Below are 24374 nucleotides of genomic sequence, written 5' to 3'. Positions count from 1 at the left end.
ATTGGAAACAATGGGGGATGGGGCACCCCCTTAGGGAGTCCATAACTATGGACCCCCTGAACCAAACCTCACCAAACCTGGGTAGTATAATCTGGAGTCTCCCAAAAAATCCCTGAAATGTTGGTGCTGCTATCTTTAAAATTGTGCCCCCTGCAGGCCAAAAACAAAAAAACACTTAAAATATAAAAAAACAAAAGGGGGCGGAGCTTCGGTCATGTAATAGGGGGGGGGTGGTTGAACCCGAGAACCCTCCCCTTACCTACGTCCTTGCACTGACTAGATGACATTACAAAAAGATTGTACCAATGATGGTGTCGTTTCCCAGCAGTTTAAATCTCCTAAGAGATGAATCTGATAAAGTGAGCCACTAAAGTTTGCGCTGGAATAAAATATGCTGGTATATAATATACACACGCTTCCCTTAACCCACTTTCATTTCACTCTTTTGAACCACAATATTTAAATCTGAATGTAGGATTATCTCCAGCAAAAAAACATGCGCAGAGCCGCAGGAGGGAAGACGCTCTAGGACAGGGCCACTTTATTGCCAATGTTTTCAGAGTAGTTCCGGGAGGCGAAAGCGAGGGTTATTTCCTGTGGAGTGGGGGAAGGGGCCGATAGATGCTCGTGTGGCGCAGGCGGGAAAATATTCTGGTAAGAGTAAAAGGGGTAATAGAGCTGAGGGACAGAAGGCAGCCGAACGGGGGCGGCGGGTTCCTCCAGTATGAGGGTGGGGGGGATGTTGTATCTGGAAACCGAAGCTAAGGAAGCCGCCAGATAATATGCTTAATTCTCTCTCACTCTGCACCCCCCCCCCCCCCCCCCCCCCGCCTGTCCCTATGACTGCGTCGCCATTCAACGTGATACTTTGGCTAGTTCGGGGTCTGGTGGGGATGACGCTTCTGTTGCCATTCTGGATCTGGAGATGCTGTGGGGCAGACCAGCTGCTTGCTTTCTGGCCTGTGAATTGTGTTGTAAATCATTCTTTCTCTGCGTTTCCTGCAGGTCTTTCACACCTGGTTCCCAAGGCTGCTTGTGTTACTACTGCACCAGGTTGAAGAACGGACTAAACTGCCTCCTTGTCTTCTTCCAAACTTTTTTCCTGGAATACCAGGTTGTTTATTTGTATAGCTCCAGCCCCTGCCATAGAGGGTGGGGGTAGGAGGGAGCTGTCGATATGGCAGACACACTGGAATTTAATGAAATATACCAAGAGGTGAAGGGATCTATGGTGAGTAATGGTGGAAGGGTAAGATGGGGTGGGAATGTAGGAGGACAGTGGGAAGGAAATACGCAGTGGTGGGATTCAAATAATTTAACAACTGGTTGTTTACAAGCACCATTTTAACAACCAGTTTGGCTGAAGTGGTGCGAACCTGCTGAATTTGTTAATGTGGCAAACTATATGTTTGAAGGGAGTTTGGCCTGGAAAGCAAATATAAAACCTGCCCTGTGTTCCTTTTGCTATTTTTGATCTGTCATTCTGTTCTTTTGGTGTTCCAGCTTTAAAAAGAATAAGAAATTGTATCTACCTCTGAACTTAAGGACTATCAAACCCCTAATAGTACACTGATTGGCTCAGTAAATATTTGAGGTGTAAGCATCAGGCTCCTCTCCTTAATGTTGATTTGTTCTGTAAAGTTCAAAATCTTTGATATTCTAAAACATCCTGGACAGATTCTTCTGTATGGCTATGAGACTTTTTTACTAATTAAATGCTTCATGTGATTTCAACTGCATGCAAAGTTTACTTTTGACATATTCATTATTGTTGGTGCCATTGAAAGAATGACTTGGCAGACAACTTTTGTGTGACTATAATAAACCCATATGAATACAGTGCCCTATTTATTCCAGGCACAGACCTTTGCATACTTTTGGTGTCAGATATAAAATACTCCAAGCTTCTAAAATGTCTGGAGGTTCTGCTGGATGATTTGTGTTTTGGAGTTGTGTGTGTTTTATTAATACAGAATCATATAGGTATACTATGATGTCCTTGTGGCAGATTCTTTCCTAACAATATTCTCCCCCCCCCCCCCCCCCAAAAAAAAAGAAATCCTAAGCATGGTTGTTCTTGTCATAGTATCTATGATCTCTGTTGTCTTGAATGTATGTACTTTCTAACTAACTAGTTTGGAAGGTAAATTGAGGCACAGAACTCTCCACTAGAGTTATGATGTATTGAATAATGCTGTGATTATTTGCCCTCTCTTATGATGGTGCATACAGAGCAACGAGCAATAAGATATCTTTCTGCCTGAGCAGCTTAGAGTCTTGAATTGAGCACAAGGAGTGCGGCAAGGATAACTAGAAGACTTTGTATTTAGTTCACTTACATAGATTTAGGCTTAGAATAGGGTACAAGGTTGAAATGGTTCAATGGCTTTTAGTAAAATGGGGATTTGAAGGAAGAGAGACAAACCTTGCTTTTCTGTGTGGGAACAAGGGAAGTGTTCAGAGTCTTTTGAAGGTGTGTGAGACATTGGATGGCTGAGAATGATAGATCTGGAAGTGTGAAAGTTGTGGGTGTTTGAGATCCAACCAATTCCTCTGTTGCAGTATTTGCCTTGAAGTTGAATATGAGGCAAAGGAGCAAAATTGGGTTTAATGAGTATGTTGTATTTGATATGAGCGAATTAAAGGGATTTTCTTGTCAGTTACCATTGCACTGTTGCTAGCAATCTCTGTCTCTCTTGGGGTTAGATTGATGGTCGTCTGCGACTGAGCCGACAAGGCGTGATTTTCAAGAACAGCAAAACAGGCAAAGTGGACAACATTCAGGCCTCAGAGCTGTCAGAGGGCATCTGGCGACGAGTGGCATTGGGCCATGGCCTCAAACTGCTTACTAAGAATGGCCATGTCTACAAGTACGATGGGTTCAGAGAGACGGTAAGATCTGTTTTAGTGTCACTTGGTTTTCAAGCTGGGTCTAGGGAAGGCTTACTACCCTGAAAGTGTTCTTAGGATTCTTAACTGTAATAAGCATTGTCTGTTGGACTTCTAGACTTGGTGGGGATAGTGGGAGCAAGTTTTGGTCAAGGTGGGTTCATTTGGAAATTGCTATATGCTGTGTAGTCAGTCTATTCAACAGATGCATATCCAATTTCCTCATGTACAAAAACTTTTTCCTCTGACCTGGCACTCATGGCTTTTATTAGTTTCAGAATCCTGTGGAATAGGTTTCTAATTCAGTGTCAGGTTATATCTAGATAATTGCCTCTTGTGCATAATGTATGCCATTCTTTTCTTAGCTTTGATTTGTCTGACTAACTTTTTTCTTAGTAGTGCTAAGGATTTTTTTTAGTAGTGCTTTTACTTCCCTTCTGCATGTAGCGGGTGTCCTTTTTCATAACTGAGGTATAGTGGCACCTTGTTCTGTGTGCCATAGGCTTATTAGTGCATTAGTTCAATGTTTCCTGATTAACCCTTCCTCTCCTATAGGAATTTGACAAGCTCTCAGATTTTTTCAAGACTCACTACCATCTGGAGCTGGCTGAAAAAGATTTGTGTGTGAAAGGATGGAATTGGGGGACAGTGAAGTTTGGAGGTAAGCTAATATTAGAATTAATGGTATCCTGTGGGATGTTTGTCAATGGAACTGAAATCTAGAGGACATAGGTAAGAGTAGAGTATAGTTTTCTCTCCACCTTGTGGAAGAATGGCTGTGAATTGTGACAGTATTTGTTTTCCTTGAAAAAGGCTGTTGGTGTTTTGCAGGGCAGCTTCTTTCCTTTGACATTGGGGAGCAGCCAGTGTTTGAAATCCCCCTCAGCAATGTGTCACAGTGCACAACGGGCAAGAATGAGGTGACTTTGGAGTTCCATCAGAATGATGATGCTGAAGTGTCACTTATGGAAGTGCGCTTCTACGTGCCTCCCACTCAAGAGGATGGCGTGGACCCTGTTGAGGTGAGCACAGTCTGAGTCAAAGTGACAGATTAGAGTGAAGAAAAGAAATATTTGCTCATATTGTCGAATTCATTTCTTAGGCATTTGCTCAAAACGTGCTGTCAAAGGCAGATGTCATCCAGGCTACTGGGGATGCCATCTGCATATTCCGAGAACTGCAGTGCTTGACACCACGTGGGCGCTACGATATCCGTATTTACCCCACCTTCTTGCATCTTCACGGCAAGACATTTGACTACAAGATTCCCTATACAACTGTTCTGAGGCTCTTCCTGCTTCCTCATAAAGATCAGCGCCAGATGTTCTTTGTGGTGAGAAATGAAATTTTGGCAATGATTTTCCTGTTCGGGTTAATAGCTATCATTCTCTTTCTCAGTATATTCCATTCAGAGGTCCTCTTCCTTTTCCAGTTGCTTTATGAAAAAGGCCAGTTGCTTTTGTTTTACATAAACCAATTTGAAAAACAGAAATAGTGATTTATCCATGTCATACAATATTCATGGTGGCTGGATAGGACAGGGTAGGCCGGGGGAGAATCTAGAAGTGGTTCTCAAGATGGCCCTTGTGGATATAGTAATTATAATTATCTCTGCTTCCTTCCAGATCAGCTTAGACCCCCCTATAAAGCAAGGTCAAACTCGCTATCACTTTCTTATACTCCTTTTCTCCAAAGATGAGGACATTTCCTTGACCCTCAACATGAATGAGTGAGTATCCATCATCCATCTGTCTCTTCATCACAGCAAGGACATCTTCTTGGGACTGCTTCCAGTTTTCACCTCACTTAGTATTTTGGAGTCTGGCTATGTCTTGCCTTCTATTTTCTTTGCTGTAGGGATGAAGTTGAGAAGCGTTTTGAGGGACGGCTTACCAAGAATATGTCGGGCTCACTGTATGAGATGGTTAGTCGTGTCATGAAAGCTCTTGTAAACCGCAAGATCACAGTACCTGGCAACTTCCAGGGGTAAGGAATGCCTGTATTCTGGAAAAAAGCTGATAAACCTTCCTCTTTTGCTGCCTGTAATTGGGGGTGGGGGGGGGGGTATGAGAAGAGCAAGAAGGACTGAATGAAATTTATTTTGTCACTGAGAATAACAACCAAAAGTATGTTGTCAATACTCAAAGATGGTTGTTAGAGTGGCCTGTGAGGTGGTAAGATTGAATGTTTGTGTCTCCTAGACAGTTTACTATCCCAGTTTCAAAGAACTGGAGTTAATGGCTAGCAACATTAGTTCTGGATTATAGGACAGTGTGATTTGTGGTGGAAGGCTGTGAGTGCAATTGCTGTTTTGTGGCCACACTAGATGTTAGCATGATCACTCTTTTCCTGTACAGGCATTCTGGAGCACAGTGCATCACTTGTTCTTACAAAGCCAGTTCAGGGCTACTGTACCCTTTGGAGCGTGGCTTCATCTATGTACACAAGCCACCTGTTCACATCCGCTTTGATGAGATCTCTTTTGTAAACTTTGCCCGTGGGACGACTACTACACGCTCCTTTGATTTTGAGATAGAAACGAAGCAGGGAACGCAGTACACTTTCAGCAGCATAGAAAGGTGAGTGAAAATATCCCAACACATCATGAAACTAATGCATCCATAAGCCTCTTCTCCCCGGTCACTTTGAGGATGGAGTATGTCTTCCATCATGGGTGGATATAGAACTACTTGCTACCCTTAAGGCTCTCTCATTCCAAAAGACAACTCTTTACTGCTTGTCTGCTACTTGTGACCCACAATGCCTAGATTTTTTTAAAATGTAAGGTTCCTGTCTTCTGATCTAAAACATCACAACCTTTTTGTGGGCTTGGGGGCAAACAGAATCTGTTTTTCTTGAGACCACCAAAGCCAATAAATCTTTGCTGAGTTGTTTAGACTTGTCACTCCACAACTCCTGCTTACAGAGTCTGTAGAACTTGCCATAGACTAGTAAATTTAGCATCATCTCCTTTCTTGCAGAGAGGAATATGGCAAACTATTTGATTTTGTGAATGCCAAGAAGCTGAACATCAAGAACCGAGGACTCAAGGAGGTATCTGTTTCAGGGGGTTGGGCAAAACAGAGGACTGGGCAAGACAACTGCTGTCCATTCCTGTCCTTGATCTGCTCGGGTGGGATGGGAGTCTCTCTTTCTCTCCAGAATTTTCTCCCTTCTCAATTTCTGTTCTCTCCTTGTAGAAGAAAAAGGTCTGTGCGATTGTCCCTTCCTCCTCTTGGTTCAGGTCTCCTCCTCTGCATGGCTGTGGTGAACATTCCTAAACACCATAGTATAACCTTGCATGAACCACGGAGAAGAGGCAGTAGCCTGCTTTGCTCAAGGAGTGGCTTCCACCTAATCCACTTTTAAGTCACTAGCATGGTTCTTTCTCATCCTCTGGTGGTGGGGGCGGGGGGTGGTGGTAAGGTGTATTCAAGTAGACTATGGAGGTAGCATGTAATGTGCTTCATTTTGGGGGGAATCTATTCTTGGTGTGTGTGTATGCGCATACACGAGAACCTCCTCCTATGTAGTCTGTGTTCCCAGAGTTATGCTGGGAGTTGTAGTTTTAGAATATTGGCATGCTCTAGATATGGAAAATATTGCAAGATTTTGTCTGCTTGTGGAATAGAGGAGTCTTGCACCAGCTCCCATGGCATCCCTTACATGTGTTTCTAGGGCATGAATAAGAACTATGATGAGTATGCTGGCTCTGATGATGACTCGCATGATGCCTACTTGGAACGTATGAAGGAGGAAGGCAAGATCCGTGAGGAGAATGCAAATGACAGCAGCGAGGATTCTGGAGAAGAAACTGGTGAGCCATTTTCTCCCGTCTTTGGGGTATAGATGCTGTCCTTGACTGCAAAGGGACGAGATCATTCCCCGTTGCTGTCTCTGCTGTTTCATCATGCTAAGTTAGAAACAAGAACCTTTTTTTTCCAGATGAATCATTCAATCCTGTGGAAGAGGAAGAGGATGTGGCTGAAGAGTAAGTAGGATGTTTGATTTGGGCTGCCTAAAGTCTGGCTGTTGAGTAGAAATGTAATGACAGCTGTGTATGAAAGAAGTAGTGCCACTCCTTCCAATGTTCAGATTGCTCTTTTAGTAGTACCAGGGGATGCTATTGGACATAACAGTTTTATGGGCAAGGCCTAGGACTGATGGTACCTCTGTTTGCAGTGAAGTCTGGAGTATTCTACCTGGAGCCTTTGGGTTTGTCTGAAACTGGTTGAAGAGTGTGGAGCAAGCAAATCATGTGATTATGAGGCTGTTCAATATATATATGTGTCACAATGAATACAATAATAGGTAGGAATATAATTAAACTCAACTACAAGAGTTCTGGGATAATTAAGTGCGGGAAACCATGAATTTGGAACACTGACGACCAAAATAATTGTGGAAGAGCCGATCTTGTAGAAAAGGTACTAGACTGAGCCTGGTTTTGGTGTGTCTTGTTCTTATTTGTAAAATACACTTGCATTTAGGTCAGTATTGTATGGTGAGGATTAAGGTTTGGATTCCTACATTGTTCCATTAGTACCCACATAGCTCCCTTACAAGGCATTGGATGAATGCACTGGCACTGATGGATTGAAATGGTAGGATCCACACGTTTTCTTTAGGAAAATACTGCATCTTTTACATTTTAATCCATCTTTCACTTAAACCTCTAGAGAATAATATGGGGAAGGGGGAACAATAATGACAGTGAACCTATTCTATCTAGTTTAGAATATGTATAATCCCTAGCCTATTTGAGAGTCTGGTCACTGACTCGAATGTGTATACAAGATAGTGGAAGGATAAAAACCAGTCATTATCATCGTGATGTAAATGGTTAATAGTTCATCAGAGTGCACCCTGCTGTGTACATCTTTGCAGCATTTCTGCATGAAAATGTCTGAGCAGTAATGACTTATCTGGTGCTGATGAATTAATGTTATTTCACTCCTTCTGGCTGGTCTATGAGGACTTGTCTGTTCACAGTTTGATTTCAGTTAATCATATAACATTCTCATGGAACTGATGGGACCTATAGATCAGATACTGGGACTACATCTGAGAATGCTGCTCCTACAAGAGTGTATGTACGGTTGGTTGGTGGAGATGCCAAGCTGTGAACCTACCTTTCCTATATAACCTTTCTTTGGAACAGGTTTGACAGCAATGCCTCAGCCAGCTCATCAAGCAATGAAGGAGACAGTGATGAGAAGAAGAAACCTGCCAAAAAGGCCAAAATTGTCAAAGAACGCAAGCCCCGCAAGAAGCAGTCTGAGGTGAGAATAGCCAGGATATGGAGTTGTCCAATTCTTAGTACAACTAGGAAAGGTAGAATAGATTACTGCAGTGTACTCTACATGGTGCATTTCAATTAGTACAGAATGCTGCTGCCAGGATGTTGACTAGAGTGGTCATATGGACCTTATTACACCAATCTTAGCCCATCTACACTGGCTCCCAGTCTGTTTTTTGGCACAGTTCAAGGTGCTGAGCCTTCCTGAGTGCTATGGTGATCTTCTGAGGCCTGCTTTGTGTGCCCCCAGTTTTTGAAATTACATGGTTGACAACCCAGGAGAGTGCCTTTTCAATCATGGCAACAAAATTCTGGCATTTTCTCCCAAGCAGCTGTTGCTGTCTTCCACCCCAACAGCTGGTTCTAACTACAGATGCCAACAAAAGGGACTTGGATGCCTACTGCCAGAAACTGCGTCTCCAGGACATTGGTTCACAGTGAAGCGGAAAGTCAGCATAAACTGCCTGGCGCTAGGAGCCATTCATTTAGATCAGGGGTAGAGAACCTGCGGCTCTCCAGATGTTCAGGAACTACAATTCCCATCAGCCTCTGTCAGCATGGCCAATTGGCCATGCTGGTAGGGGCTGATGGGAATTGTAGTTCCTGAACATCTGGAGATCCGCAGGTTCCCTACCCCTGATTTAGATCAACTAGCATTGAGTGACAGGTTAAAAAATCAACAATGGCCAAGACCTACATAAACAAACATGGAGCACAAAGGCCTTATTGTTACACCAGGAGGCAGTATTCTGATGTGGGCAGAGAAAAATCTAAAAGCTTTCTAGTCAAACACCTAACGTGGGTAGCAAACACATAGGTTGATTAGATCAGCCCAGTGAATGGTGCCTACATGACAATTTCTAGGAGATCATAAAAAGGTTCAGCCAATCCAAGACAGAACAGGCTCACATATTTTTGCCTGGTTCTGGGACCCTCAGACAGTAGGGATGAGTGCCGTAAGACTTCTATGGCCCAAGGGTCTTCTGTACATTTTCTTTCCACTCCCTTTACTGGGGAAGGTATTAAGGAAAGTGAGGGAAGAGGGCACCACCTTGATCCTAGTGGTTTTTGGCCACAAAGGCTGTGGTTCTTGGACCTTGTTATTGGTGATAGAACCATGGAGAATTCCAGTATTCGACAATCTTCTAATTCAGGGATCCATAGTTCACCTGGATCCTGTATGGATGCAATTTACAGTGAGGGGGTGGACCTAGAGACTATGGGATTGCCCAAGGAGGTGGTCAGTATTTGGCTGAGAGTGAGAAGGGAGCCCATAAATCAAATATACAATTTCACAAGGACAACCTTTCAAAAGTGGACAAAGAGCAAAATCATTTTCCCTTAGGGCCTTCCCCCAAAGACATTCTCACTTTTCTCTATGCCCGGTGGAAAATGGGGCTACGGCCCAACACCCTATGCCAACAAGTCTATCTTGGGGGAGAGAGGATTCAGAGAGTTAGCTAGAAAGGACATGGTAAAAAGATTTCTCAGGGTTGTGTCTCAGTTGTCCCCCCTGGTAATACACTGGTTTCTTTTGTGGAGCCTGAGGAAAGTACTGAAAGGCTTTATCAGAAGATCATTTGAACCCTTGGGAAGGATTGATACATCCTTGTTAACCTGGAAGATAGCTTTTCTTATAGCAATTACATTGGCTAGGGAGCCTTCTCCATAAGAAATGAACTCTGTTCTTTTGACGAGGAGTCAGTGACACTGAGGACAGACCCTTCTTTTGTACTTAAAGTAAATTCGGACATCCACTTGAATCAACTGGTGGTCCTACCATGTCTTTGTCCTACACCCGTTCACCCTAAAAAAAAGAATGGCATGCTGTCGATGTAAGGAGGGCAGTAGAATTCTACATTGAGAGAACACAGCCCTTTAGACTCATGAATGCAAAGTTTGTGCTGCACAGGAGAAGGAATAAGGGAAAGGTTTCCGAGGCAACGATAGCTAGATAGGTGAAACAGTGCATACAGGTAGCCTATGAAAGTCAAGGTCCACTGGTGCTGTGGCATATCACCATGCACTCAACCAAGGCAGCAGCGACATCATTACCCTTTGCTTCCCTGATGGCAGAGAGATGTTGTGCAGTGATGTAGTCTTCCTTTTCTGTGTTCTTACGTCATTATAGATTGGACCAGCAAGCTTCAGCCAGGAAGGACTTAGGCATATAACCTGCCTGGATGACAGAGCCCCACTGAAGGAGAATGACAGGTTGGACTGAGAATCTTTCTTCTCTTCAGTGGGGTGAAGTCATCTATTTCCCGCCCAAAGGTTAAATAAATCATGAAGGGAAAAATGGGACATAAAAAGGGAAAAGAATTAAGTATAATGAGTCTAGTTGAGCATGGCTGTTGGAATTCTGGAAGGGCCAGAGTAGAAAAAATTGCATAGCCTGCCTGAGGGATGACCTAACCCCGCCTGGATGACTTTGTCCCACTGAGGACTAAACAGCCTCATGGTAAATCCAACCGGTCATTTGTGTTCCTTCTGCATAAGATCATTTTTGTGTTCAGTGTTAGTATTGTTTTGGAGTCAACTGGCAGAAGTTGGAACCACTTAGATCTTTGAGAGTTCCTGGAAAACAGGAGAAGTCCCAGCAGACTGGAGGGAGGCTAATGTCCCCATCTTCAAAAAGGGGAAAAAGAGGACCCAAACAATTACTGCCAGTCAGCCTGACATCAATACCAAGAAAGATTCTAAAGCGCATTATTAAACAGACTATAAGCACTTGGAAGGGAATGATGTGATCACTAAAAGTACCTTGATTTCAGTAAGGGCCTTGACAAGGTCCCACATGACATTTTTGCAAGCAAGCTAGTAAAATGTGGGCTAGACAATGCTACTGTTAGATGGATTTGTAATTGGTTGACTGACCGAACCCAAGGGGTGCTCACCAGTGGCTCATTTTCATCCTTGAGAGAAGTGACTAGTGGGGTGCCATAGGGTTCTGTCCTAGGCCCAGTGCTATTCAATGTTTTTATCAGTGACTTGGATGATGGAATAGAGGGCATGGTAATCAAATTTGCAGATGACACCAAATTAGGAGAGGTAGCTAATACTCCAGAAGGCGGTCAGAATTCAAAATGATCTGGACAGATTAAAGAGCTAGGCCAACACTAACAAAATGAATTTCAACAGAGATAAACATAGGATACTACGCTTAGGCCGAAAAAAATGAAATACAGAGATCTAAGATAGGTGGCACCTGGCTTGACAACAGTACATGTGAATGGGATTTGAGTTTTATCCAATCACAAACTGAACATGAATCAGCAGTGTGATGTGGCAACCAAGAAAACCAATGCACTTCTGGGCTACATCAATAGGAGCACAGTGTCTAGATCAAAGGACCACTCTATTTTGCATTGGTCAGACACCCGGAATACTGTGTCCAGTTTTGGACATCACAATTCAAAAAGGACATTGACAAGCTCGGACAGGTCCAGAGGAGGACAACCAAAATGATAAAAGGTCTGGATTCAGTCCCCTATGAGAAGAGGCTTAGAGAGCTGGGTTTGTTTAGTTTGGAGAAGAGAAGGTTTAGGGGTAGCATGTGTTGGAGTACACAGGCTAATCTAGTTCCCCAGATAAGCCCCCACAGCTCAAGTGGCAGAGCGGGGAATCAAACCCGGTTCTCCAGATTAGAGTGCACCTGCTCTTAACTACTATGCCACTGCTGCTCCCTAGTAGTCTTACATTCTAAGTCAGTTGTTCGAGTTTATGTGGCATTAGCATGGTCTCCCTAGACGATTTTTTAAAATAGTATGTAGTGTTTAGATAGTATCAACACTTACTTTGAAGAGAGATGCTCCATAATCAAAAGTAATGTGTAGAAATTATAGCTGGAGTAATTCCAGTGAAACTTGGCACAAAATTCTTTTTGGAAGGGTGATAAACTTTTATGACATACTGCTGTGAGGCAGGGTGTATTCTACTACCCTGGAGCTTTAAAGATAATTATGAATTATCATAAGAGATGCTGTGGCATAGGGGTGGAACCCCTCCTCTTTGAGAGCTAAATGCCAGTTCTAAGTTGGCTAGTGGGTTTCATCTACCACAGCTCTGTCTACTTGCATTCATGTATCCTTATTTGCTCCTGTGTGTTTTCCCTGTCTCCCTGGCCCCTCTGCACTCAGAAATGGCAATAAAGGGCCGTGTGGTGGTCTGGCTCTTAAGTACTCAGAAAGCTTTCTGAGCTTTCATCCTCTCTCAAAGCCGTTAAGGAAGCCATCTCAGGATTTGAATCAGGCCCAGAAGCAACTCCAAAATAGTGTGAGGAGCTGATTTAGGGGGAAAAAGGCCAACACAACTAAGTCTGTGTGTGTAATCGGGTATTGATAGTAAAAGCTCCTTTTTTATTGAGCAGTGGCTTCTTTATAATTTTTTCTCTTCCCCTTCTCAATAGGGCAAGAAAGGGAAAGACCCCAATGCCCCAAAGAGACCTTTGTCTGCATACATGTTGTGGCTCAATGCCAACCGTGAGAAGATCAGGTCCGACTGTCCAGGCATGAGTGTCACTGATGTGTCCAAGAAGGCTGGAGAATTGTGGAAAGGGATGTCAAAGGAGAAGAAGGAGGTGGGTGTGGAGGTGGTGGTGGTCACCTTTGCAATGAGAGTGGTGATTGGATTTGTTCCCTGAGAAGTTCTTTGGTGAAGGCATTGTATAACTGTGCCACAACTTCCGATTTGCTGAATAAATTGTTTGCGGTAATACAAAAGTTCAGAATTGAAAATATTTTAGTAGGGACTGGGATGGGAGAAAGGAGGAATGGCAGAGAAAAGGCTAAAGCATTTGAGGCAGTTTGGTTAGAGGACAAACAATAAAAATGTCAGTGTATGACTGGAGACAAACAGGCCAAGATACACTTTTCTCTCTCAATACTAGTGAAGTCAGAAGAACTGCATGCAGCCAATTCACATTCCCTGGTTTAGAATCAGTTTTAAGTACCAGTTGCTGCTGCTGCCTTCATGCCAGGCTGGTGGAAGTATTAGGGTGGCTCTTATAGGAAATAGAAACAAATGAACCTTTAGTCTGGTGTAAAGCAGTTCTCATGATTCTATCTTTGCTTAAGACATCTACGTCCCACCAATAAACTAAGAGGCCTTTCTGTGGGTGTGCTGCTATGGTTTCATGAAGATTCATAACCCTACCACTGAACATTAAGAATTCTTCTATGTCACCAAATCCATCATGTCACAAACAGATATAACAGATCTAGATTAAATCTCTCACCATGGATATACGGACTAAATTGGTTTAAAAGATCTCTGTTAGTGTACCTAGAATTTTCCAGGTCTCCATGGGGATGCCTGGAAAATTGGATCCAAGTGGTCCTGGCCCTGGTGTTAGTAGGAAGCACACAAGTTAACCTTTTTAAAGATATATTGAATAGTGAGTGAAAATTACTGCTTGTAGGAATGGGAGCACAAAGCTGAAAATGCGAAGAAGGACTATGAGAAGGCCATGAAGGACTACAGCGAGGGGGGCAAATCAGACAGTTTCCAAAAGTAAGTAGCAGGGTCTTCACAGGATAATAAACACTCCTGTGTATGGAAAGCAAATGCTTTCTTTTTTTATCTCTGTGGTCTATCTCTGCCAGATTGAGGTCTTGTATACTTGCTCATTTGCAGGGAGAAATCCAAAAAGAAGAAGAAGCCTGAGAAGCCGGGGAAAGGCAAACCAGAGAAGAAAAGTATTCCTGCGAAATCTTCTGCTAGCAAGAGCGCCCCCAAGCAACTAGGCGAGAGCTTCAAGAGCAAGGAGTTTGTGTCCAGTGATGAGAGCTCTTCAGGGGAGGACAAGAAGGAGGTGGGTTCTCTGGGGGGTAGTGAACTGGAAGGAGAGAAGAGTGGGTTCCATTCAGATCAGAATTAGTTTGAACTACTCTCCTTACTATAGAGGAGTTACCCTGATAGGGAACTGTTATTTCATTCATCAGGAATGTGGTGGTCTTTCTGTAATCTCTGGCCTTCCGTTCTGCAGCTGCTAAGTTCCCTAGCCCTTCTGTTTTGGCTGCAGTGCACATTTGAGAGAAACCATTTCTATGTGTTCCAGGGTATTCAATATTTAATAGTATTTGGGATTCCACAGAGAGATGTGTAATATTGTATGGAGGCAAATACCAGGATAGGGAATTGTGAAAGGAATTCTATAATATACAGAAGGCTCCCACTGATAACTGGAAAACCTGCCTAAAGCCCCTGTGGCTTTCTAAGCCAAGATAATTGTATTGTATCTCCATGAACTTGGTGTGTTCTGCAGTTATGAAGGCTAAGAACTTGGTATTTTTAAAATCAGAGCTGAGAATCACCTGGAGGCAATGTTTATGCTTTGGTAACTTCTTGTGCATACGAATTTAATCTTAGCATTCAAATCATACACTGTAGCAACAGTTTAGCTTCTTTCCATTTCTGTAACTTCTTTTGTTTTTATTTGTACAATTAGAAATATATTGAATACATAATATAGCAATGTGCTATAAAATTAGAAGAATGAAAACCAACCATCAGTATTGATCAAAATAAAATGTTACAATTCAGAATAAGGTCAGGATCTCTTGTCCGCCTTTGTCGTTTGGCATCATTTTATTCTGGCAACATTTTTTAAAAAAACCTTTCTTGAGGGTTTTTTCCGCCAAAGATGCTTACTTAAAGAGAGTCCTGGTTCATTTTTCTTTGTCCCTTGCTGAATCATGTTGTCCCTGATAATAGGGCACGGTCCTAGTACAGTAAAACAGATCTTGCACTCATCTTGCAGCTTAAACATCCTGTTGGCTGCTGAGCCAGAATTTAATTGATCTAGTCCCAGTGGTATCTATCTCCCGTTTCCTGAGCTGATTCTATTAGCATAGACCCTTTAAGGCTTGTAGTTAATCTTAAACTTGTTTCTTTACCTTAACAATCCCTGTTTTTTTTTCCTTTCCAGGATTCTGATGAAGAGGAGATTGCTAGCACCCCACCCAGTTCAGCAGAGTCTGCATCAGGCTCAGATTAGCAAGAAATGTGCACGCTCTTCCTCTTATCCCTTCTATAGGTGGTGTGATTGCTATGTCGCCAAAATGAGGCTGACTGGACACTTTCATCCAGGTATTTAGACTGGAGAACTGCTGTGCTTCATAGGCCTATCCAGGATGTTCTTCTTTCCACAAGTTGCAGTCTGGACCAGTTATTCCATCCGAAGAGATAAGAAGATACTGTTGTTCATAGGTCTGCTTCATCCTGTCAGGGCAGGTTGATGGCCTTGAAAAAAAAAACTGGAAGCTGAGATGCTATGCAGCCTCCTTGTCAGTTTCAGTTTGTGGGGTTTCTTTTTCTAAGACGTTTCTCTTTGTATTTCTGTTTTATTGTGGCTAACTGATTTAATAAAAATCAAATTACTTTGGACAGGATTTGTTCTTGTGTGACTCAACACATGGCTGTATAAATGAGCCTGCTCTTCCAGCATCAGGATACACAGGATAGAGAGAGCAGCTTGTTTTTTTCTATAGCAGGGAAAGACCCTTTTTTCTCACCCTTTCTCCTCCCAGACAAGACTTTTCCCTCCTGAGAACTTGTATGGGAGCCACATCTTTTTAACATTGTACTACCTTCCATTAGCAGCTGCACTAATTGTGTTTAAAGGACTGTTGTGCCCTGCTGGGATTTGGCTAATGCAGGCAAGCAGTCAATAGTGATGAGGTCTGGCAGTGCAGGAGGCTCCAAGAGCAATAATAGCTTCTTTAAGCATTGCTAACATTGACACATGGGACTGTTTGTTCCTGAGCTTTCCCATAGCAGCCACTGGTACCCTGAAAAGCGTGGGGAGTTTCTTCCGTGCTTTGGCTCTACAGAGTCAGGACAATATTACTCGAAGAAAGAAATGCGTGACTGGCTTCCTCTTTCTTGACACAATACAGTACCCCAACAGCTATCAATCAATATAGGTGCATACCTGTCAGAACCTCCTTGAACCAGACAATTGAAACAGTTCTTGATGAACAAAGATTTCTTTATTGCAGGAAAAGATAAGTCCCGAACAGTGCCAAGATGTCTCTGCTGCCCCAGCCAAGACGTCGCTATTTTAAAGTAACCAGCGTACCCATCCCCTTACCCACCGTACAATTCCACAGCTGTTCTACAGACCAAAATATCTGGCCTTCACTAACTAGCAGTGGAGAGATGAGAAGTCAGGAAGCAGCAGAATAATACTTTCACACAACAAATTCACACCAGAGTTCCCATCCCCCAGTACTCAAGCCAACTCGACAATACCGTGTTTCCCTGAAAAAAAGACCTACCCTGAAAATAAACCCTAGCATGATTTTTTGGTATTTTTGGACGATACTTGAAATACCCTGTTTCCCCGAATATAAGACATCCCTGGAAAATAAGACGTAGTAGACGTTTTGCTGAAGTGCGAAATATAAGGCATCCCCCAAAAGTAAGATGTAGCAAAGTTTTTGTTTGGAAGCATGCCTGACGAACAGAATACAGAAATATAAGACATCCCCTGAAAATAAGACTTAGTGCATCTTTGGGAGCAAAAATTAATATAAGACACTGTCTTATATTCGGGGAAACACGGTATAACTACTCCAAACTACTCAAAAAATAAACCCTAGTTACAGATTTCCCGGCACACATCCCGCCCTGCACCCCCGCCACGCCCCAGAACACCCCTGCCCCCCCAGGTGCTATGCCCCTGGGGCGCAAAAAATAAGACATCCCCTGAAAATAAGCCCTAATGCATCTTTTGCAGCAAAAATTAATATAAGACCCTGTCTTATTTTTGGGGAAACAGTATATCTCTGTATATGCTCACAGAGAGAATGGTACTGACTTGGGCAGGCAGAGGTGTACCTAGGCAAACTGGAGGTCTGGGAAAAACCTGAGTTTGATGCCCCCCCCCCCCCCCGCATGGGCAGCCACCCTCCCCCATCGTGACCAAACTGATTTTTTTTCACCAGGTCTTTTCAAAATCACCATCACATTATAGAACATGCCCCAACTCACAAATCTGAACACAGCAGTGGGCCATGCCACACAGCAGAAATAATTTTTGGAAAACATTTTCAAAATGCTTTCAAAATGTTTTATTATTGCTATGAAAACATTTTATGGTGTTGTATCCAGTCCCCCCAATTGGAGGAAACAGCATCACTTTCAATGTTATTTAAACTGGGGACCTCAGATTCTCTCTTTAAGGTGGATTTAAAAGGAGAATCTGGGCTCCCTAGTTTAAACAAGTGATGCTGGAATCCACCCCTAAACAGCATCATTTTCAATGGTGTTTAAACTAGGGAGCCCAGATTCTCCTTTTAAATCCACTTTAAAGGGAGAATCTGGGCTCCCCAGTTTAAACAACATTGAAAATGATGCTATTTTGGGGTGGATTCTACCCAACCCTGAAACAGCATCCCTTTCAATGTTAAAACTGGGGACCTCAGATTCTCCCTTTAAATCCATGCCGAAGGGGGTGGATTTAATAATAATAATAATCTTTATTAGGCATTGAGAGAATAAAAGAAAGAAAACAAGCCTTGGCAGGAAGGGAGTGGATTTAAAAAGAGAATCTGGGGAGAATCTGGGTTGCCTGTTGTCAGGGGTGCAATTATTAAGATAGCAGCACCAAAATGTCAGAGTATCTTCGTTGAGGATTCTTACTGATGATATCACTCCAGGTTTTTTTTTGAGTGAAGTTTGATTCCGGGATCCAAAGTTATGGACCCTCAAAGGTGTAGCCCCCATCTCCTATTAGCCCCCATTGGAAACAATGGGGGATGGGGGCACTCCCTTTGGGAATCCATAACTTTGGACTCCCTAAACCAAACCTAACCAAACCTGGGTCATATCATCAGGAGAGTCTCCCAAAAAATCCCTGAAATTTTGGTGCTGCTAGCCTAAAATCTGTCCCCCCTGCAGGCCACGAACGGAAAAAACACTGAAAATACAAAATCCCCCATAAATCAACCTGCAATTTTGTCGCTCACCACAAGATGGCGCCCTGGGCAGCTGCTCACTTTGCCCAATGGGAGGAATGCCTCTGTGGGCAGGCCTTGAATGATGATAGCTTGTTTCTTGGTAGGGATGTATTCTGCAACTTCTTGTTTGGAGAGTCAGTAGTTTTATAGTTGGAAGGAGCTAAGAACATCTTGTTGGGCCTCATGACCCAGGTCATAGAATTTACCAACCATTTGTCAAAGAACTAATATAACTGCCATGCTACACCAAGACAAAGGCTCAACCATCTCTGTTTTGGCATTTGGTCCACTAACAGTGGCCAGACAGACCACAGGGAAACTCACAAGCTGAGCATGATGGCTGTATCCATCTCAAGATAATCTTCCCTATCTTGTATTGTTGGAGATATGTTATTAATCATGGGGGTTGTTCTTGTTAACGTTTACTGCATTTTCTAAAGCAATTTTGACTGTTAGGCTTTATAAACTCTTCCAGTAGTAGATTCCATAATCTAAGTATACTTTTAAGCATTCAATTTCATTTATCTTTGCACTTGTTACTAATACATTCTGCTACATTTCTAGGGCAAATAACTTTCTATTTTTTCTCACATCACCCACGGTTTAAGTTTTAGTCCTCTGCCCCATCAGTTGTCTACTTGCAGTCACACCCTAGTTAAATTGTCCTGGCTGATGATGTTTTGTTTTATCCTTTATGCTGTTTCTTCTGCGTTTGGAACTGGAATGACTAGAACTGCATGTTATACTAACAGTTACTAGTGAAGCTGTTGTAATATTTGCTGTTTCTGTTCTAGGAGAGATTTAAAATAATTCTGTGCTTTTTGTCTTTTTCAGTGTCTCTTCATACTATATAGGTGTATTCTTCCATCAGTCTTTCCTGATTAGCCAATTCAAATAATTTAGACTTCAGTTTGCATTCGTGTATTTGAGACTATTGTGATTCACACAGGATAAGTAATATGTATATAATACTTTTAAAATAAGTGTTCAGAGCGTTCCACATAGTTCCAGTAATTCTTTTAGCAGCCTTGTAAGAAAAGCCAGTTTGTTATTACAATCAATTTCCTTAATGCATATTGCAACATAAGTTTTTAAAAAGGCATTATTAATCTTAATTTTCAGTGCTATACACAGTACAGGCTTTCTATCTCTCAGGCCCCTCATAGTAACTATATAGCTCACCTTATCACAAAGTTTGAGCGGCATTGGTGTATTTTGAGTTTTGAAAATTTCTGCCATGAGCCAGAACTGACCTGACTTGACATTTTTATGTGGAACTATACCAAGCGTGAATAATGTTAGTCACCACCAAACTCATAGCTCTTTTGATTCTCTGCTAGGATACAACATTGATTTAGCAGCAGCTGGAGTCCTCAGTAAGGCTTGTCTTTCCAGATCTCAAAAATACTGCCATTGTTTTTTCGTACACATTGCACTCTGGCTTTTAACCCTTCTAGATAACTGAGCATCAAATTCAGAACTGTTATCCTCACCAGTGAAATAAAAATTGCCCCTTCCCCCCAGTTAGCCAAGAATCACATTTGTTCATGACCTGGTTTGTAGCCAAGGCCAACTTAGGTTGCACAGTGGCAAGTCTGTGTGTGACTACAGATTTTAGCAAGGAAAAAAAATGGGTGAAGAGCCAAGAGCTGCCTGAATGATTCCCCCACCCCCCTTCAAGTGAGCAGCACCTGTACTGGAACAAATCTTGACTGGGTAAATTGCTTTTGAATAGAGGTGCTGCAACATTTTAGCTCCTCTCACTTGAATGGGTCCTGCTGACATCAGAGCTCTTGTTTTTGATGCAGTTCCTTTTGATGCAGTGCATGGACCTGCTACTGTTGTATTTAATATTGTTGGCTAAGTTGACACTTTAAGCACGTGCTCTTTCGGGGGTGGGGGTGGGGGGTGGGGGGTCAATCCCTTTTTTCACTGCAAACTGACCAAATATGCTTTACTGTCCTTTCCCCTTTGCTTCATGGCTACTCACCTTTAACAAATATAAAGTCTATGTGGTAATTCATATGAAGGTGGGTTTTCTATCTAGCTCCATTACTGTTAAAGCAGCCTTAAAGCCTTTCCTGCTAGGACAACTAATTGGAGCCTAGGGACTGAGACATGATCCAATTAGTGTGGATTACCGGTCCTCTGCTATCCATTAATGTGGCTATAAGGAACCTTTGAGACTCATCTTTCCAATCACCTGTGAGTCAGATAGCATTCTCTGCCTTAGGCTAATTTAATCAACACTGAATGGTTTTGTTCTGGCCTGGCAGGGAAGAACCAATCGCCTTTTACTGTATGGTTCTGTAGGGCATGGAGCTGGGTGCTTCTGGAGTGCTCTAAAGAGCCTGTGAAGAAATTAGCAGTTGGAGCCAGCAATTCCAATTTGTGCATTTGGAAGCCACACAAAATGTAAAATTCCCAAGGATCCTGTATTTCCTACAGCCAAGCTCCCACCGGCTACTTACTGGAAATGTACATATCTGTCGCCAAAAGTAAATGGGATGCATCTTTCTGCAGCGTAGTCTACAACTTCAGCAACTCTCCTGCTGCAGGAATGTATTTTGACCAAATAAAGGGGGAGTCCAAGGGTATCATAATAGAACTGAGCAAATAGTTTAATTCCAGTGAACTTTTCATAAAATAGCTAAGTGTATCAGATGCTGGAAGAAATAGTTACTGGACTACTTTTCATTTATGCCCAATAAAGGTTTTTGGATTGGATTGGATTGGACTACTTTTCATTTTGCTACTGCACACATGGTGTTACCCTGTTTGTTGGTGTACATTTGTGAAATTGTTCTAAATTCCACTAAAGCAATTATTGGGTACAGTGGCCAGATACAACAGAAGACAGCCTTATTTTTCTCGTTCGCAAGAGAGGGAGAGAACTGATTCCATGGAAGAGTGCAGTTTCACCAATGGTTGGGATTCCTGCTCCCCCATTTTAATCCCACAAGAATCCTGGAAGGTAAATTAGGGTGAGAAATGGCGATAAACCTAAAGCCACCTGCTGAGAGCCCTCACCCTGGGAAGGTATTTGAACACTGTTTGCCCTGTCCTGTTACACCAACCTGTATTCCATTCTTGCATGTGAGTGGTTTGAGACTGGTGATATATTTTTAATTGTTTTAAAAAAAGATTTAATGCTAAAAAATTCATCTGTTACATGCTAATTTGAATCTGTTTAGGTAAAGTTATGACCCTCCCTTTTACCTGTTATTCTTTGTGCTGCAGTTTGTACTTCCTTGTGCAGAGACAAGGAAGCCCCTATGGCACAATAACTGAAAATGAGCTGTCCTATTCTAGTAGTAGACTGGGGGTGGAATTTGGTTTTTTCCAGGATAAAATTAGGAATCTGAGCACTTATCAAGTCCTCCTTGTCAGCATGGCCAATTGGCCATGCTGGTAGGGGCTGATGGGAATTGTAGTTCCTGAACATCTGGAGAGCCGCAGGTTCCCTACCCCTGGCATAGACCATTGCTTGCTTTCTCTGGTGAATAAAGACAACTGAAGAGGGAGCAGTTCCAAACTTAAGAAATGGTGTGCGATAATCAGTTTAACCATCCAACTGTCTTGCCCTATGGATACTGAAAAGCATGTCCTTAGTTCAGTGGGATTTCCTCTGAGGGGTGCTGTAAGATTGTTCACGATTGAAGATTTGTTCACATTTGATTTTGCTTGTACTAGGTCCAACAGAAAAAGAACTGGTATGGATGACTTCTGTCTCCTAATTATTTTTCCTAATTGTTTGTATAAAACATCTGCTTGAAGTCACTAGATAACAACTTGACCTTCTCAGGCTTCCAGTCTGGTCTTAATCCACCGTTATAGTGGGGGCAATGTTTAAAGATTTGTAGCTTGATTAGCCCCATCTCTGTCTAATTCTTATTCCAGTAAGACAACGTTTTATAGCTGCAGACAACTTTCAGACAGCCATAAAGTATGTTTACTGATCTTACGTTTATACTTTCATGACAATTCAAACATCTGTGCTGGGTGACACAAAATATTTTATATTTTTCTCTGTATTTCTTTCCCTCATAGCTGGAGAAGCCTCTTGTAGACATTTGAATTCTTATCACTCCTAATTATTTTTTCCCTTCATCTTGTAGTCTTCCTAAGAAAGCTCTTGACTACTACTGATCCAGAATTGCTATCAGTGTTGAGAAGACAAGACAGCCGCCTCAGGCCCTCCGGGGGAATTGGTGGGATATAAGTGCAAAAAACCCCCAACAATTAAAAATTACGTCAAAGTTCTTACTATTTCTTAATGTCCCGGGATAGCCTGATCTTGTCAGACTTCAGAAATTAAGCAGGGTCAGTTCTGGCTAGCACTTAGATGGGAGACCACCAAGGAAGTCCAGGGTTGAAACACCTCTGAACATATTTTGCCTTGAAAACCCCAAAGGGTTACCATAAGTCAGCTGTGACTTGATTGCAAATCAGCAATAACCACAAGAAACTTGGCAGGAACAGTAATGAAAGGCCAGCTCCTAATCTTTACTATAATTATTGCCTGTATTAAGTCCCCATCTAGTGGCCAAAAACAAAACAAATTACTCCACCAATTACTCTACCTAGTAATTGTTAAAACTTGTCCCATAATTAATTGCTTAGGCTGGCCATCTCAAATTCTTAGGGTTCACAGCTTATTTGGTGCCATATGGATTATGTGTATATAAAACTTGAAACAAATATCTCTTTACTTTCTATTTTGAATCTGTTTTCAAGTACATTTATACAGATAACTTGCAAGCATGTCCTCTTACTGCTGTTTATTTGATGCAGGTATTGAGTGCATGTGTGTAGCTGCTATGTAATCTGCATATCCATCTATGTGGCAGTAACATGAAAAAACTTATGTGGGGGAAAACATACTCCTAAAATGCCTGCAGGTGCTTAGGATAGGCATTTCAAAGAACTATAGTTTATCTAATAATGTCATCAAGAAAGGCTTGAATATAAATAAATGACAACTGGGCTTTCTAGGCATCCTTTCAGCTCTGGGGTGTTGATGTTCTACTTCTGCCTAGTGAGCAGAAAATATAATTCTAATGTGCAACAGGGGGAGTTGCCTGTGTAAATAAATGAAGATGACCTCTGAATAGTTTGTGACAAACTTCATTAAGATGACTGTGATCTTCAATAACAGGAGCTGACCTTCATAAAAAAATGGGTAGATGTCTGGCTATTAGATAACTTTGTAGACTATGCTGTAGTTCAGTGTAAGGGCCATGTCGTACTTCAATCTGGAAGGAACTGAATTTATCAGGCACAAAGGGACAATCAGTACTAGAAGAATGCAATAGAAAAGAAATTCTACCCTTAACAGTATTGTTTGCCTTGCTGGATTAAAAGGGGAATTCCCAGCATACTATTAAGGAACTAGTTCCTTCTCTTAGTACATATTGCACTGAGCAAAGCTTCTGTACTTGGTAGAATGAAATAGACACATTATTAGATAACACCCTCTTGGCATATCACAGGAAAAACCTAACAAATTATTTTAACAGAGGCTGTCATGTCTACAAGGAGTTGGACTGCCTACCCATCCCAGGGACCCTGGTTGTACTGGTTGCAGGAAGTTCAAGCCAGGGAGAAGCAGAGGTAGACATGGTGAGTCTGCCAGTCTGTGTGTCGGCTTTTGAGTTCCACCATTCCCCTGAACTTTATATCCATATGCCAAGTCTGAATCTGCTTTTACAATTTCATGAGACCTTAGCCCCATACGCACGTGTGTTCATCTGTTTGCCAGAGCCAACATGCCATCACATTACCCATGAAAGCAGGGATCAGTCCTAGATAAATGTGGAATTCAGATTGCTTCTGAACTGGACATGTGTTGAATGTATGATGAGAACTACTCTCCACACCCATAAACAAAAATCAAGTGTATGCTGTACTAACACTTGGATTGTGTATGCATTCACTGCAACTTGTAAACACGGTTAAAAAATGCTACTATTAAGATGGAAATACGCTTTCCATATTAGTCGTGCAGTTTTAGATCCCTACCACGCCTAAACAGTAATTTTAAAAAACCTAAGACACTTTAAATGTCCATCTCTTTGGTCATTTGAGGTGCCCTTTTCATCTTATCTGGTTTTGTAATTTCCTTTGTGGTAGAAACAAGAAGACCTGAACACAGCATCGCTCATGGGGCAGCACTATAAACTGGTATTACAAGTGTATTGTCGAAGGCTTTCATAGCCAGATTC

General features: G+C 42.2%; 1 protein-coding gene across 1 annotated transcript; it reads left to right on the top strand.

The window, feature by feature from the left end:
* Window positions 1-564: 564 nt before the first annotated feature.
* SSRP1 (structure specific recognition protein 1) lies at window positions 565-15574 on the top strand. Its single transcript, XM_048485137.1, has 17 exons — window positions 565-654; window positions 1006-1231; window positions 2707-2892; window positions 3445-3550; window positions 3721-3911; window positions 3992-4222; window positions 4515-4618; window positions 4747-4875; window positions 5247-5468; window positions 5871-5943; window positions 6568-6706; window positions 6835-6880; window positions 8051-8171; window positions 12597-12767; window positions 13608-13699; window positions 13823-14000; window positions 15117-15574. Exons 2-17 carry the CDS (start codon window positions 1178-1180, stop codon window positions 15183-15185), a joined length of 2112 nt encoding a protein of 703 aa, XP_048341094.1. The 5' UTR covers window positions 565-654; window positions 1006-1177; the 3' UTR covers window positions 15186-15574.
* Window positions 15575-24374: the final 8800 nt, after the last annotated feature.

The sequence above is a fragment of the Sphaerodactylus townsendi genome, linkage group LG02 (assembly GCF_021028975.2).
Source record: "Sphaerodactylus townsendi isolate TG3544 linkage group LG02, MPM_Stown_v2.3, whole genome shotgun sequence".
Lineage (NCBI taxonomy): Eukaryota > Metazoa > Chordata > Lepidosauria > Squamata > Sphaerodactylidae > Sphaerodactylus > Sphaerodactylus townsendi.
This window is presented reverse-complemented; position numbering and strand designations above follow the sequence as displayed.